The sequence below is a fragment of the Geotrypetes seraphini genome, chromosome 3 (genome assembly GCF_902459505.1).
Source record: "Geotrypetes seraphini chromosome 3, aGeoSer1.1, whole genome shotgun sequence".
Classification (NCBI taxonomy): Eukaryota; Metazoa; Chordata; class Amphibia; order Gymnophiona; family Dermophiidae; genus Geotrypetes; species Geotrypetes seraphini.
In genome coordinates, this window is record NC_047086.1 from 349,563,178 (window position 1) to 349,580,009 (window position 16,832).

The following is a 16,832-nucleotide window of genomic DNA, read 5'->3' on the forward strand; positions in this document are numbered from 1 at the left end:
CAACATTACCCGCCAACTGAGTACAGCACCTACTGCCCAGGCTGTAGAGAAACACCCCCATCATAATACTGACTGAAAAGACCTACAGTGTCATTCCGGAAGAATGGTCTGAAGCTCCAGAAAGGTAGCCTGACCATGCTCCAGAGTAGAAGAGCGAACAAGTACTGAGTCGCCTATTAATACCAGACTCCTGGAGCTGAGGATGGAAGGTATCCAGCCCCCCAACCCGACAGCCCGGGATGTGTGGTGACCATAAGCTAGTCCAGCAAAGACCGAGGCATGCCTTTGAAAAGAGAAATCTCGGTGAGCCACCAAATCCTACAGAGCTATGCTTGAGGAGCCTACCAAATAATTGGAGCCCTGAGATACCGGGAACCACCGGAACAAAAGCGACTGCTGAAGCGTTAGCATGGGAAAGCAAGCCGAAGTTCCCAGGGGAGTCAGCAACATGGAACCTTGAACCAGTACAGAATCTCATACTCTTGATCATGGTGACCGAAGAAGAACGCAAACCTGAGACTGAGACACCTCGCCCTAGCCTCAGGTAAGAACACAGTTCTCTCTCATATGAATAAAAAACAGCTTCCCGATATACCTGTAAGTAGTACAAGAGAAAAGAGCGCCACACAAATTCGAAGTCTAAAGAACCGAGTAAAGAAACCACCCCTTATCAAGGCAGGCAAATGGCCCGATCAGACGACGTCCAAATCAAGCAGCTAGACAAGAAGAAAGTAGGCAAAACGCCCGGAAGTGCCAAAAACTACTGCCCTCATGTTTTAAAATGAACGTGAAGCCTTGGGTGGCGTGGGGCAAAACCGAAAGCGTTGCTCCAAGAGAGGCAAGCAAACCAAGCACCGATTCGGAGTCCAGTGCAAATACCGGCGATGCGATAGCCATATTGGGATATGAGAGAATACGCCTGTGAGACTGATCGCCGTAAAGAACTCCCACTAATCGACCCCAACAAGAAAACTGCAACACGTCCCTGCACCTTTTGGACCGGGGGGACCAGAATTACCGCCTTGAGCGCCAGGAAGTCTTGAAGGGGACCCTGCACCCGCACCACCTTTGGCTGCCCTACATACAGGGAGGTGCAGAAAGAACCAGCAAAGGGAAAAGAGGATGCCAAGTTGACCAGACATGCTCACGTCCCCCCCCCCCCCTCTGCTAGGACATCGAAGGAGTCAGCAGACTCCTATCAAACAACACCCTTGTAGGAAAACTAGGTTCCTCCCTCCCTTTTAGAATCACTGAGCTCTGGAACAACCTTACCTCCTCTCTTAGGAACCTGAGCTCCTTCCAACTCTTCTGTAAACATCTGAAAATCTGGTTATTCTCAAAAATGTAATTCTTCCTCCCTCTCTCTGATTATTCTAGTCCTCTAAATTTCCTCTTCATCCTTCCCTTCTCTGGAGTTCCTTTCTACCCTAACTCTTGTTAACCATGTCGAGCTTTGCGAATGTAGAGATGATGCGGTATACAAACTTAAGGTTTAGTTTAGTTTAATGAATTTTGAATAATTGATATGGATGATTATAGATATTTTAAGTATGGGCATTGTGATTGTTTAGGGGGGAGGGGTGATTAATTCTGAAATGGATATTACAAGAATATTAAGTGTGACATTTAAGTATAAAATGTTATATTTACTGTTACACTTATTGTAAGTATTGAAAATAATAAAGTAGAAAAAATAAAAAAGAACTTGATATCAAAATATATTCTAAAAGTAAAACACATCCTGAAACAAATGGGTTAATCAAATTATTATGTGTGAAATAAGAAATGTAAGCATTATAATATTCGTATGCATTCAATTTAACTCTATTAGGAGTCAGAGCTGTAGTCGGCACATTTTCACTGACTCCAACTTCACAACTCTGACTCCGCAGCCCTGTTTATTCTTTGCAAAAATATTAGAACTAGGGAGGCATGCAAAGCACAGTTACATACCGTAACGGGTGTTATCCTGGGACAGCAGGCAGAATATTCTCACATGTGGGTGACGTCATCCTGGTACGGACAGTGAAAAGTGTAGTATCACTTTAAGTTTTAGCAAGTTTTTAGACCGCCTGCACCGCACATGTGCAAGTGCCTTTCTGCCCAACGCCAGCTTGTGAAGTCATCAGTTCCATGCCCAAGTGAAGAAACCAACAAGGGGAAGTGGGCGGGTTGTGAGAATATCTGCCTGCTGTCCTAGGATAACACCCATTACTGTAAATAGCTGTGCTTTATCCTTAGACAAGCAGGCAGCATATTTTCACATGCGACACTCCCTAGCTTTTATAAAAGGGATGAAGGGAGAGTTGGGTTCTAAAAAACTCAGAAAAATTTGAGTTGCCTTACTAAAACTAGACCCAATGTGTGATACGAGAGCGCAGAAGCAAGGGAAGGAACCTAATGGAAAAAAAGAATAGAGGAACTCCATGCTGTACTAGAGGTAAACAGAAGATTCCGAGAAAACTTATATGCATGGAGGTTAAAATAGAGTAAACAACCTCCTAGAGTCAGCTGAATATAAATATAGGTGATGGAGACACGAAAAATATTTAAAAACCAAATAAGAGAGGACTACTGGCAAATGCACCTGTATGGAGCAGCCGATCCAATGAACAGTTGAAATCAGTCCTATCCCTGAGTAGATACGAGTGAAAAAGGGAAAGGAATTTCGTAATCAGCCAAAAGCATGATTTTCTTAAAAAGAATTGCTTTAGAGAAGAAAAAGTAGAAACTATCCTAGAAAAGCCAATACCATAGCGTAAAAAAACTAAAATGACCTAGTGACTTACTGTGCAGAAAAAACAACCTCTCGATAAAAATATTTGTATTATTATTAATCTGTTACATCTCACAAAGGCTGAAAAAGTATGTAATAAGCCTTAAAATGAGAAAATCAGTAGAAACAGCCAGAGGATGCATATTAGCAAAATAATATGTCCGCATGTATGAAAACTCCTCAAAGATTAAATAAGGAAAGTGTGGAGGGATTTAATATCCTTGAAGAAACCAAAATTTGTTGTTTTCTTAAATCTCCTGAGGAGGAGCTTAGTAAGGACAGAACACCACTAAAAATAAGACCTGAACCCCTGAAAGTGCATGGCTAGAAGGAATGTAGTTGAACTTTTAAAAACTACTATCCTCCGACAATGGCTCATAAGAAACTTGGAAATCAAATACATAAATTTTTTTTCCAAGTAAAATAAAGAAGGGAGAAACGAGCCATGATAGATGTGGCCCTTAGTTTAAGTGCCATATGAAATAGAAAAATCAAAGTAAGAGCCCCATGTCAATGAATTCCTGTACCTTCTTATTTTAATATAGAATAGGGAACATGGGTAAAGAGTACAGATCGAAGAAATCACTACTGAGCCAGAGGCATCAACTGAAGGGAGGATAAAACATGAAAGGAAATGGGCAACTAGTAGGAGAAAACCTCAATGTTGCATAGAGAAGTACGCAATAGAGAGTAACCAGATGCATCCACCACTGAAGAATTTTTTTTTTTTTTTAAGTGGTGAAGAGACCCTGATCTTCTCAGATACGGGGTCGAAAGCTTGAGACCACTGAGATGCCAGAGGCCGCTGAAGCACTGAGGCGAATGGAGGAACAGGGACTGTGGGCGTCATGTGGTCTATACAGAAACGTAATATCAGAGGCCCAGCCAGAAAGCAACATAGACTTAGAAAAGGATTTTCAGAGTGAATTTTAGAAATAGAAATCAGAGAAACGTGCAAGAACATTTACCACACCCACCCTCATTGAAAGAACTATAAGCAGGCCGAAAAGCACCTACGATATTTCCCACTGAAATATAAAAGCATAAAGGTAGAAAGAAGTCAACAGATCATTCACCCTGCTCCTCTGCAGCAGTCCCAATCTCTTCTTCTCTAGGTCAACGCAAGAAATAAAATAACTGCGCGAGACAATTAAGAAATGGTTGCAACAGGAAAACACACAAGATCATTCCTTTTTTTTAAATGACTTCCAGGCCAGTCAAAAGAATTCTGAAGGTGGATCAAGATTACAGGCTTTTGATGCCACCATGGAGGGGCTCTGAGTCTTCTCTTGAGGAATAGAGAACATTGAAAAGCAGAAATAAATCTTACAAAAACGTGAATGTACTACATTAGCAGGAACGAATATACTGTAAGGTAGAGATATAAATAGGAAGTGACCTAGCAGTAGGTCACAACATGTAACCCATTTTAGCCACGAATCCAGCATACTGCAGAGAAGTGTAAAAGGTAGAACAGTAACGCACTGAATGAAAATTGCTATAAAACCAAAGGACTTATGACAAAGGTATGGCTCGATTTCAGTGCTGAAACAATACCCAATGATATTATGTGATGCTATAAAACTTGCATGCACTAATTTGCGGCCAAGCATATCCATTTTTATTGACTACAAATTAAAAAGGAAACCGAAAGACATGAACATGACCTGCATAGAATGCAGAGCAGTAACAGGTCTACAATTGTGGTAGTGCGCACTGATGTTGGAACGCACAGCTCTTTAACTTTATACATGTACATGAAACCTGCAGTCCAAAGACTCCGAGACAAACTGGAGTAAAAAGAAAAACATCCTAGAAAGGATATAGTGGCCTCCTCCTCCCCTACAACCACTCCCAAACATCTGGGTACTTAGAACATTGTTTTTGAACATGCGGTATGCGTACCCTTGTGGGTACGCAGGCCGCCACTGCTGGGGATCCCTCCCTGCCCGCCAGCTGTTGAAGCCACGGCCAGGGATCCCTCTCTCCCTGTCTGAACGCCCGCAGCACCCCACCCCCAACCTTACTTACGAAGCTGTTCTTGTTACTTTATCGGAGCCGGACTCGCTCCATCCTCTTCCAGCAGCAACTCCATGCAGGAAAGTAGGCAGCGACTCACATGCTGCGTAGCTGACCCATAACCTTCTCTCCAATGTCAGAATTGATGTCAGAGGGAAGGATTGTGAGCCAGCCACGTGCAGCGTGTAAATGGTTGCACGTGCCATCCCTGAATGGAGGTACTGCTGGAAGAGGATGGAGCGAGTCAGGCTCTGACAAAGTAAAAGGGACGGCGTGGGGGATGAGGGGTTGTGCGGAAGGTGGGCAGACAGACAGGCAATCAAGCAGAGATTTCCAGTGGCTTCTGTGGATGGGTTGGCTTCAGGGGAGAGATGGAGGGAGGTGGGGGTGTATAGGGCAAGCAGGAATTCCCGGCAGCTTCTGTGGACGGGTTGGCTTTGGGGGAGGGAGGGAGGAGGGGGTGCAGGGCAGGCAGGGATTTCAAGTGGTGCAACTTAATTTCAGGACAAAGGCTGGAAGGCAGTGAGGGACAGAGGGCACGAACTCGACATAGAAATAAAGGGGGGCATGAACCTGGGACACAGAATGGAGAGAGGAATGGGGCAATAACCTGGGACATAGGAGGAGGGAATAGAAAGGAAGAATTGTTGGGCATGAGTGAGAGATGGTGCACATGGGGAAAGGAAAATTAAGCATGGAGAGAGAGAGAGAGGAGTTAGGTAGAGAAGCATGGGAAATAGAAGGATGAGAGGGAGAAATGTTGAATATGGTGGTGGAGAGGGACCAGAGGAACAAATTGAAGGGGATGCAAGGGGGAGGAATGTTAGAACATAAGAATAGCCTCATTGGGTCAGACCAATGGTCCATCAAGCCCAGTAGGCCGTTCCCACGGTGGCCAATCCAGGTCACCACTACCTGGCCAAAACCCAAGATGTAGCAATATTCCATGCTACCGATCTAGGGCAAGCAGTGGCTTCCCCCGTGTCTTTCTCAATAACGGACTATGGACTTTTCCTCCAGGAACTTGTCTAAACCCTTCTTAAAACCAGCTACGCTATCCGTTTTAAATTCTTTATTCATTTTTGCATATACAACAAGTGTATTAGATAAAATCATTTAAACTTATAAATACACACTTGATTAACTCTCATATAACACATTAAATATAACATTTCATTACATAATTATATTCTATAATATCTTGAATATTATGTATTACACCTGATATCTAAACAATTATTATTAAATAGAAACCCTCCCATCCCCTCCCCTCCCATAACAGAATTTCATACAAATACATTGAGACAATTAACCTATTCATATGCATTATGAGATAAATAAAAATAATACCCACCCTTTTCCCTCTTATCCGCTCTTACCACATCCTCTGGCAACGCGTTGCAGAGCTTAACTATTCTCTGAGTGAAAAAATTTTTTCCTCCAATTGGTTTTAAAAGTATTTCCCTGTAACTTCATTGAGTGTCCTCTAATCTGTGTAATTTTTGACAGAGTGAAAAATCGATCCACTTGTACCCTTTCTACTCCACTCAGGATTTTGTAGACTTAAATTATATCTCCCCTCCCCTCAGCCCTAACCGTTTTAGTCTTTCCTCATACGAGAGGAGTTCCATCCCCTTTACCATCTTGTTCGCTCTTCTTTGAACTTCTTCTAGTGCCACTATATCTTTCTTGAGATAAGGAGACCAGAGTTGAATGCAATACTCCAGATGAGGTCGCACCATGCAGCGATACAGGGGCATTATAACATTCTTAGTCTTGTTAACCATCCCTTTTTTTAATAATTCCTAGCATCCTATTTGCTTTTTTGGTCGCTGCCGCACATTGGGCAGAGATTTCATCATATTGTCTACAATGACACCCAGATCTTTTTCTGGGACGCTAATCCCAGGTGGACCCTAGCATCCAGTAACTGTGATTCAGGTTATTCTTCCCAATATGCATCACTTTGCATTTGTCCGCATTAAATTTAATCTGCCATTTGGACACCCAGTCTTCCACCTGCAATTTTTCACAATCCGCATGCGTTTTAACAACTTTGAACAGTTTAGTGTCATCTGCAAATTCAATCGTTCTAATTTTCAGATCATTTATAAATGTTAAATAGCACCGATCCCAGTACAGACCCCATGTTGGACATAGTGATGGAGGGAGAGATGTGGCATGGTATTGGAGAGGGGTGATAGGAGAAATTGGCATGGGGCTGGTGGGCAGTGGTGAAAAATGCTGCACATGAGTGAGGGAGAAATGCTGTATGTGGCAGTAGAGGGGGTGGGAGAGATGCACCCTGGATCTCTCTTTCTTTCCCCATCTCCCTTTGCAGCAGGGGAGGGAATGAGAGAGAGAGAGAGGGAGACATGTCGGCAGCCATTCAGGAAGCGGTGTGGACCCAGGCAGGAGCTCGAAAATCTCACTCCTGCCTTGTACACCGCTGGCTCTGACATGAGGAATCAGGAGGCAGCCTTCCAGCAAGGGAGGGGCAGGAGCGCGGAAAGCTTGCTCCTGCCGATAAACCGCTGGACCAGCACAATTTAAAGGTGCCAGGGGGGCTGGGGGCTGAGACTGCCTGCCTTAGACCTGCTCGGTACCATATCCTGGCCTACCACTAGACCACCAGAGGGGGTACAGGGAAGAGGGCAGGGCATGGGGACAGGGTGCAGAGCCTGTCAAGGAGTGTGGGGGGAATGGTTTTTTTCTTGTTTTCCTCCTCTAAATCTAGGGTGTGAAAAATATGGTATTTATCTAAATGATGGTATTACCAAAGACAAAACCAAAAGAAGAGGAACAGTGTTCCAAAAACAAAATTGAAGTTCCGAAGACACAAGGTGGAGCACTAGTTTCATATTTGTAATAAATGACAAAAAAATATCCTTCCGGAGATGGAAAAAGGACCCAACGGAGGAAAATCACCAGGCGCACAGGAAATGCCAAAAGGAATGCCACCGAGAGGTTAGAAAAGCAAAAGGGAAATACGAAGAGGGGCTGGCCAGGGAGGCGAAAAACTTCAAGGCATTCTTCAGTTACGTTAAGGGGAAGCGACCAGCGAGAGAGGAGGTGGGGCCGTTGGACGATGGGGATAGGAAGGGAGTGATTAAGGAGGATAAAGAGGTAGCTGAGAGGTTGAACACGTTCTTCTCGTCGGTTTTCACGAGAGAAGACACATCTAATATACCGGACTCAGAGGAGCTCATGAGTGGGGAACAGGCTGAAAAATTGGAGCACATAGAGGTAAGTAAGGAGGATGTCCTCAAACAGATAGACAGGTTAAAATGCGGCAAATCACCGGGCCCAGACGGGATCCACCCAAGGGTTCTGAAGGAACTAAGACAAGAAATAGCAGGCACAATCCAACATGTTTGCAACCTATCCTTGAAAACTGGAGAGGTACCAGAGGACTGGAAATTGGCAAATGTCACACCCATCTTCAAGAAGGGATCGAGGGGTGACCCCGGGAACTACAGGCCGGTGAGCCTGACTTTAATAATAGGGAAAATGGTGGAAGCTATGATCAAGGACGGCATTTGCGAGCACATCGAGAGAAATGGCCTACTGAGAACAAGCCAGCAAGGATTCTGTAAGGGAAGGTCATGCCTAACAAACCTTCTGTACTTCTTTGAGGGAATAAGCAGTCGGGTGGACAATGGGGAACCCATAGACATCATTTACCTCGATTTTCAAAAGGCTTTCGACAAGGTGCCACATGAAAGGCTGCTTAGGAAGCTGTGGAACCACGGGGTGGGAGGGGATGTGCACAGATGGATCAAGCACTGGTTGTCGGGTAGACTGCAGAGGGTCGGAGCAAAGGGCCAATATTCTGACTGGCGGGGAGTCACGAGCGGTGTGCCACAGGGATCGGTGCTGGGGCCGTTACTCTTCAACATATTCATCAATGACCTAGAAAAGGAGGCAAAGTGCGAGGTTATAAAATTTGCAGACGATACCAAACTGTGCGGCAGAGTTAGGTCCAGGGAGGAGTGTGAGGACCTGCAAAGGGACCTGAACAAGCTGGAAGACTGGGCAAACAAATGGCAAATGCGTTTTAACGTGGAAAAATGTAAGGTCATGCATATAGGGAAAAAGAATCCGTTGTTCAACTACAAATTGGGGGGGCATTGTTGGGAGACAGCGGTCTTGAGAGGGACTTGGTTGTGCTGGTGGATGTATCACTGAAGCCATCTGCACAGTGCGCAGCAGCCTCAAAAAAAGCCAACAGGATGCTGGGCATCATAAAGAGGGGCATAACAACCAGGACGCGGGAAGTCATCATGCCATTGTATCGAGCGATGGTGCGTCCACATCTGGAATACTGCGTTCAATATTGGTCGCCGTACCTCAAGAAGGACATGGCGGTACTTGAGAGAGTCCAAAGGAGAGCAACCAAACTGGTAAGAGGGCTGGAACACTGCCCATACGCCGAGAGGTTGGATAGGCTGGGGCTCTTCTCTCTGGAAAAAAGGAGGCTCAGGGGAGATATAATAGAGACCTTCAAGACCATGAGGGGCATGGAGAGGGTGGATAGGGACAGATTCTTCAGACTGAAGGGGACAACAGGTACAAGGGGGCATTCGGAGAAACTGAAGGGAGATAGGTTCAAAACAAATGCAAGGAAGTTTTTTTTCACCCAAAGGGTCGTGGACACTTGGAATGCGCTACCGGAGGAAGTGATTAGGCAGAGTACGGTACAAGGATTCAAACAGGGATTGGACGGATTCCTGAGGGATAAAGGGATCGTGGGATACTGAGAAAGCTAACCAGGTATTTATTTATTTAGATTTATATCCCGTTCTCCCAGTAGCTCAGAACAGTCTACAAGTAAACATACACAGTAGAAGTAATTAGACAAATAAGATGTACAATAGGTTTAGATGCTTGGACATACAAGATTGTGCAGTATTTATCAGAGTACAAACAATTTTTCAGAGTACAGACAATTTATCAGAGTACAGATTAAGAGAGGACTATACAGAAATTTAGGGAGAAGTTAAATAGGGGAGAGAAGAGAGAGGTGGGGTTTAAGGGGAGGTGTAGACTGAGGGAGATCTTTAGTTGAAGAGGAGGGTCTTTACCATTTTACGGAATGTCAATAAAGAGTTCTGTTGCCTAAGTTGGGGGGGAGTTTATTCCAGAGATGTGGGATGAAGTATAAGTATAGAAACCCAACCAGGTTGTGTATGTGCAAGACCGGAGGGTTAGGACTTCGATGGGAAGCTAGGACTTAAATGGGAAACCAGGGTGGCAAGGGGACCCCTTCTGGGGATTCAGACAGGCCGTGACCTGTTTGGGCCGCCGCGGGAGCGGACTGCTGGGCAGGATGGACCTGTGGTCTGACCCGGCGGAGGCACTGCTTATGTTCTTAATTTTGTGCAATAAACAATTCATTACCAACTACCTAGTCTACCAGAAACAAGTGATCCACCTTGTTTGTGTCTTCAGTATTACCAAAGAGTTTGATTTTGTGGACCTAAGTGCCTTAGGTGAAGAATGACATTTTAGTAAACATGGAAAATTGTATAGATCAGGCTTAGAATCTTAACCTGTTTTTGCTCAGTATTCCAAAACTGTTTTAGAAATCCAGGATGAAAATACAAAATTTGAGCAAAATGGGTTAAGAGCAAGCCTAAGAGTAACTGGTAACCAATGATCATTTTTTAATAATACAGAAGTGCAATCTCATTTTTAACCCCTTTTATGGCATTACCTGCCTATATCAATCAGATATGAGAAAAATTTTGATATTTAGAAAGAAGGTAAAGGCTTTTTTTTAATTTCCTCAAGCTTTAGATTTGCAGTTGCTGTTTTTGAGATGAGGGCTGATGCAAAGTGGATGGGTTCAAGGATCTCTGGAGGCAAACTAATAAAATTAATGGAGGGAGGCTAAATGATGGGTAATGGTTTCATCTGTAGCAACATGTTATATGGGTTCTTTATACCGATTATAAATAAAATCAAAATATCATGTAATGCACAACCTTGATTGAGTACTGGTTTCAGTGCATTGTTTTAAATAAATAAATGTGTTACTGTACAAAAAGAATATAGAATACTCACATCTGCATCCAGTTCTTTGAGTTCTCTGAGAATGTTAGGAAACCTGTATCTCCAGATTAATACTGGTTTCCTGCAGTGATTATAGAGATGAGAATTATCTTCTAAAAGATCCTGGGAAAGAATATTGTAGGACATGACTGAAAAGTCAAACTGTTCGTTATGCATCAGATGTTCAGAATTAATGTATCTTGTTTGCAGATCAGTTTCTCTGTGATGCTGACAGAAATCTTCCCAGTGTCTTTTTACAATACCTGGAAACAAAATAAAGAATTTAGTTATATTTATTTTAAAAATTTATAACTTGCTATTTTCCCAGTGATCATCAGTGCATTCAAGGTTAAAGCTTCATTTGTCTCAGGAAACATCCAGTATAAATGTTCATATTCCAGTCTATTCAAGATTAAAGAGCAAATGTACAAGCACGATTTCAAGTAAAAGATGACACATTTTAATTGTACTTTGTGAAATTTTCAACTTATTTTGTTTTTAATAAGGAAGCCTATTATACTATGATATTTCAACCCCCTCTTCATATTTCCCTTCTCTCAGTGTAAATATAAAACTGCACAATCCCATGTTTTTCAGCCGGTACTCTATATGTTGACCTGAAGGAAGCACACGTCTTGGAATCTGATCACAAAAAAGAGATTAGGTTCTTACTTTGCTAATAACTTTTCTAGTTGATAGGTGTGTCATTCTGGACAGATGGGTAATATCTCCATGCTCGTGAGCCATGTAGAAGGAATCCACTCCAGCTTTTGAAATCCTCCCCTTTCACTAGAGGGCTCTGCTGCTCCCTTCAGTTTGTACCAAAGCAGGCAACAGCCCAATACAGAAATACATGGGAAGAAGGGGTACAGGGGAAACTCCACAAAAATGTGTATTCTAACTGAGGAATAAATTAGGACACCCCACATATCCTCCCACTTAAAGTGGCTCAAATCACACACAGGTATATCACATCAGGTGCACATGATTAGAACATTGTTACTCAGCATTTTGAAGGAGGTTTGCCCTACTTAAGCCTCAGATTTAGTTTGGTGTGCTCATGACTGTTGTGGTGAGAGTGAATACCATTGTGAGATCAAAAGAGCTGTCTGAGGCCTTCAGAAAGAAGAATGTAGCAGCTTATAAATTTGGTAAGGGATTAAAAAAGATCTCAAAAGAATTTGACATTAGCCATTACATGGTTCGGAAAATAGTGTACAAGTTGAGGACTTTCCAAACAACTGCCAACATGCCCAGGTCTGGCTGTCCAAGCAAGTTGATCCCCATAGCAGACCGCAAGATGTTAAAAGAAGTCTCCAAAAACCCTAAAATGTCATCACAGGACCTACAGCAGGCTCTTTTTACTACTGATGTAAAAGTGCATGCCTCTACAATCAGAAAGAGACTGCACAAATTTAACTTGCATGGGAGGTGTGTAAGGAGGAAACCTTTGCTCTCTAAGAGAAACATTAAGGCCAGATTGAAGTTTTCCAGAGAGAACGTAGAGAAACACCAGGACTTCTGGAATAATATTCTATGGACAGACGAGTCTAAAATTGAATTATTTGGACACCAGAAAAGAGGACATGTTTGGCGTACACCAAATACAGCATTACAGGAAAAGAACCTCATACCAACTATGAAGCATGGAGGTGGAAGTGTCATAGTTTAGAGATCTTTGCTGCAGTAGGACCTGGCCAACTCACCATCATAGAATCCACAATGAATTCTAACATGTATCAGAGGGTGCTTGAGGAACATGCGAGACTATCTGTAAGAAAATTAAAGCTGAAGCGGAACTGGACCCTGAAACATGACAACGACACAAAACATACCAGTAAATCCACCAAGGACTGGCTGAAAACTAAGAAATGGAGAGTACTGGAGTGGCCGAGTCAAAGCCCTAATCTTCTGTGAGGTGATTTGAAACAGGCTGTACATGCAAGAAACCCCTCAAACATCTCACAGCTGAAAGAATTCTGCATTGAGGAGTGGGCCAATCTTTCCTCAGACCGATGTCAGAGTCTGGTAGATGTCTACAAGAAGCTTCTCACTGCAGTTATTTCAGCAAAAGGGGGTAACACTAGCTATTAGGGTGTAGGGTGTCCTAATTTATTCCTCAGTTAGAATTCATATTTTTGTGGATATCTTTTGTTTCATGAGTAAATCAAGAAAAATTTTTGTTGTTTACCTGAAATTACATCACTTTCCTTTCCAGAGATTAAAAAAAAAAAAGATTTGACATCGATATGTGAACATTTCTTAAGAAAGAACCGAATATTTCATGGGGCATCCTAATTTTTCCACATGACTGTTTTCACATCATCTTAAATCACAACATTTAAGTTTCATCCAGGATGTCTAGCAAAGTATTTGATTATCCCTACAGGACGACTAAGGGGTCCTTTTAAGAAGGCGTGTTTATTGCATGCGGAATAGCATGCAATAAAATGCCTCTTGAGCAGGTGGTAGTTTTTCGGCTAACACGCACTATAGTGTGCACTAATCCGGTGCGTGCGCTAAAAACGCTAGCACACCTTCACAAAAGGAGCCCTAAGTCTATGTCGGTCCACATCCCATCCACACCACTCCTCCAGATACGCCCCTTTCAGCTCTGGGCACACAGCGGCATTCAGGGGCATAAAATGTCCCTCAACACATTCAAAAAGTCGATTTGATTATCAGCACTTGGACAACCTGTCTTTCATGTACTACTGCATGGCATGTGGCACAAGGGCGCTTTATGAGCACCCATCCAGCATAAACTTGATATGAATTGAGGGTAAAGGAGCCTGAAGACTCCATCCCTGCCAGTTTTGAGGCAAAACGAGATTGTTCTGGAGAACTTTAAAAAAAAAAAAAAGAAATCAAATTAGAAAATCCAAGATAGCCCACCACTGCAGCATTTCGGAACCAAAATACGGCCCCAAAACGCTTTAACTAAAAAAGAAAACCCAGCGATTTTGGAGGTAAGGAAACCTAAGGGAAGGGGCAGATATCTGAAAAAAAGGTTTTAAAGACACTCCTCCCCCCCCGATTTTCCTCATAGGCTGTAACAGCCGAAAAGGACCGAAAAAAAATAAAGATACCGAGCAGATCATAAAACGTCCGGCTCATGTGCAAAAGGAAAAAAAGAATGGGGCAGCAGAGCCCTCTAGTGAAGGAGGAGAGATTCAAAAGCTGGAGTGGATTCCTTCACGGCTCGCAAGCAAGGGGATATTACCCATCCATCCAGAATAACACACCTATTGCACTAGTATGTACATTAGTCCACTAAAAAGTTAATCACCTGTAACCTAATTTGTTGACCTTTATTTTTACATAGCCAAGTGGATTACCATGGCAATTATGATATTTTATTCAAATAATGGAGGCAATCTAAATGTCTTGAATTTCAGTAAAGAAGGGAAAAATGAGGTTTTATAGCTCATTTCATATAAACAACATCTCGATCTCCAAATCATTTTAGAAGCACAGAAGAAATAAATGTAGCATTTTAAAAATAAGACAATATAATCAAGTTGATGAAGCAAAAACAAAAACCCTCAGGTCACTTTTTACAAGTCAGTATGTATAGGTTTTTACAGTCAGTATGTTATAGCATCCCTGGTAGGATGTGAAGTTTTATACTGGCTCCATCATAAATATACAAGACTTACAACATTCTTCATCTATTTTCTAGTTATATATCTTGACTGCCAAAGATATACAAAACCATCTACTGCAGATGCCTGAATATACTTTATTACGAATTGTTTGTTATCCTGCTGTTTTCACTTTGAGAATGCCGAGGTGCTGGTTCTGCTTATCCACTCTAAACAACGCACATTCTAAACAACGCACTGCATACAATATTACAATTTAAGGAGGTTGTGAACCCCTGAAGCACGCATTTGCCGAAACAAGGCCCATGTCGGGTTTGTCTGAAGTGTGTGCCATGCGAGCTACCCATTAAAAGTTTGTGCCAGCTTGGTCATCTATGCTCGTTTTCAGTTAGATAGAAAGCTCTGTATAAATCATGAATGAATTACTTTTTAATTAAGCTCTGCATAAGTCATGAATTAGTCTTCAAAACCACTGATTTTTATTCAAACTTCAATTAGGTCAAATCTTGAAAATATAAAACATGAAGTTACATACCAGAGAAGCATGTAGTTTCACTCTCAGTGTTAGATGAAACAGGAAAAACTGAAGTATCAAGTGGAGGTGGAACTCTGGTATCTTCTTGTGATCTGTTTAAAATCAAGTTATCTGGAGAGGATCTTCCACCATTACTTTCAGATGGCTCATGGTCATCACATTTTATTTTTTTGGACAAAGGTTCATCTCCTTTTGCTTCTATGTTTGGACTAGACATCTGAACATAAGATGCTTGTGTTATGTTGCAGGGATGCAAGTTCTGGGATGGAAACATATTCCAAAGAGGATCAAAGAAAGAAGGTGATCTCCAATACACTGGAGAATGCCAAACACTGATGTGTTGGTAAGGAGACCAAAAACTATGTCCAGCCCACCATAGGCAATTGCTTCTATAGAATGTTTGTGGGATCTCAAGCTGGGCAATCCAGTTCCTGCCCAAGCTCTGCAGGTGGCGAGGAAGCATGGAGCTGTCTACAAAAGAAATTAAAATGCAAGTAAACGGTACATTGAAGATATCTGTCATCAGCTGTATAGTTTTAACTGTAGAAGTAACTTAGGGAGTCTTTTACTAAGGCGTGCTAGCCAATTTAGCACACGCTAAATGCTAATGGGTGCATTAGCATTTAGCGTGCACTAAATCAGCTAGCGCACCTTATTAAAAGCCCCACTTATTCTTTCAGATTCCCTCCCCTCCCCCATTGTGAAGATTTATTTTAACTGTAAACAGCTTTGTTATGTTCCAAAAAGCAATACATGAATTAAACTGAACTAATCAGCACAACAGATTTTTTTTTGGGGGGTGGGGGGACATCAAGAAAATATAACATAAAAAGCATAAAATGTTCATGCTCTAAGTTAAGCTCAAATATAATACAGCGTTGGAGGAGCAGTCCATTTGAGGCAGTGATTTTTTTCTCCCAAATCTAGCAACCTTAGGAGCTGAGGCAGGTTGCAGCACATTTCCAGCAGTGTCATCAGTGGGCTTTAACTGTGACTAATACATGAAGTTACATGTTTTAAACAATTCACTAATTCTGTCGCCAGGTGATGTACTTTCAATTATGAGCGAAAACTACAGCAAGATGATGTGAATAGCGGATAATACTCGCCTTAGATGTTTGCAGATAGAAAAACACGCATTTGGTTAGGCTCATAGGCCAAGCACCCCTTTGAGAACTCAAGACCTCCCCGCCCGCGGTCTGTCATTCTATTATCCGCGCTGCTGCTGCTGCAGCTGCAGCAGCAGCAGAAGAAGGTCTTCCCTCCCTCCCCATCCACAGTCCGAAAGCTCTCCCTGTTTCCCAACCCCCGCCTCCCCCGGTCCTACCTTCAAACTGGTCTTCGAGGTCGCCGGCGGCGACAGCAGCGACTTAGCAAGCCGGCGGCGGCCCCGGAACTTTCCCTCGGCCGCTCACCTTCCTACCGGAAACAGGAAGTTGCGTCAAAGGTGATGCTGCAGGGTCGCGTTAGAGGGAGGCGGGACGAGGGAGAGGAGACATTCCGGAAGTTGGCTGAAGGCAACTTGCTTGGATTTCTGTCGATAGTGGTGAACTGAAAGGCAAGTTTTTAAAGAGAAATACCAGATGAGAATGGTGGGGTTGAGAAGGAAAGATGTTGACAATGACGAATGGATGTAGGATAGGGTGCTGGGGAGGGAGATTTGCTGGAACGGGGGCGGGGGTTGTTCGCTTGAGAAGGGAACAAGGTTTCTCTTCTTATGCGGGTGGACTCGGCAGAGAAGGACCAAATGCGTCAGCGCGGGGATTCTCTGCAGAATGACGGGGACCGGTTTAGAAGATGGTTCTACGGGATCTTCCGTATCTTTTAAAGTAATTTTCCTTGG

The 16,832-nt window shown here is 42.9% G+C and overlaps 1 protein-coding gene across 2 annotated transcripts in view; it reads right to left on the reverse strand.

Moving 5' to 3' along the window:
* The window catches only part of ANGEL2 (angel homolog 2), an 85,530-nt gene extending 69,038 nt beyond the window's left edge, over positions 1-16,492 (reverse strand). The window contains exons 1-3 of one of the 2 annotated variants that reach the window (XR_004538794.1): positions 16,317-16,492; positions 14,990-15,460; positions 10,862-11,112 (exon numbers count right to left, since the gene is read on the reverse strand). Coding sequence is in view for 1 of the 2 variants with exons in the window: in XM_033937888.1 (XP_033793779.1) it covers positions 10,862-11,112; positions 14,990-15,452 (714 nt within the window). In the remaining variant the exon portion in view is untranslated. The remainder of the gene's footprint in view (positions 1-10,861; positions 11,113-14,989; positions 15,461-16,316) is intronic. The other variant, XM_033937888.1, reaches the window with a different exon arrangement.
* Between the last annotated feature and the right edge of the window lie 340 nt (positions 16,493-16,832).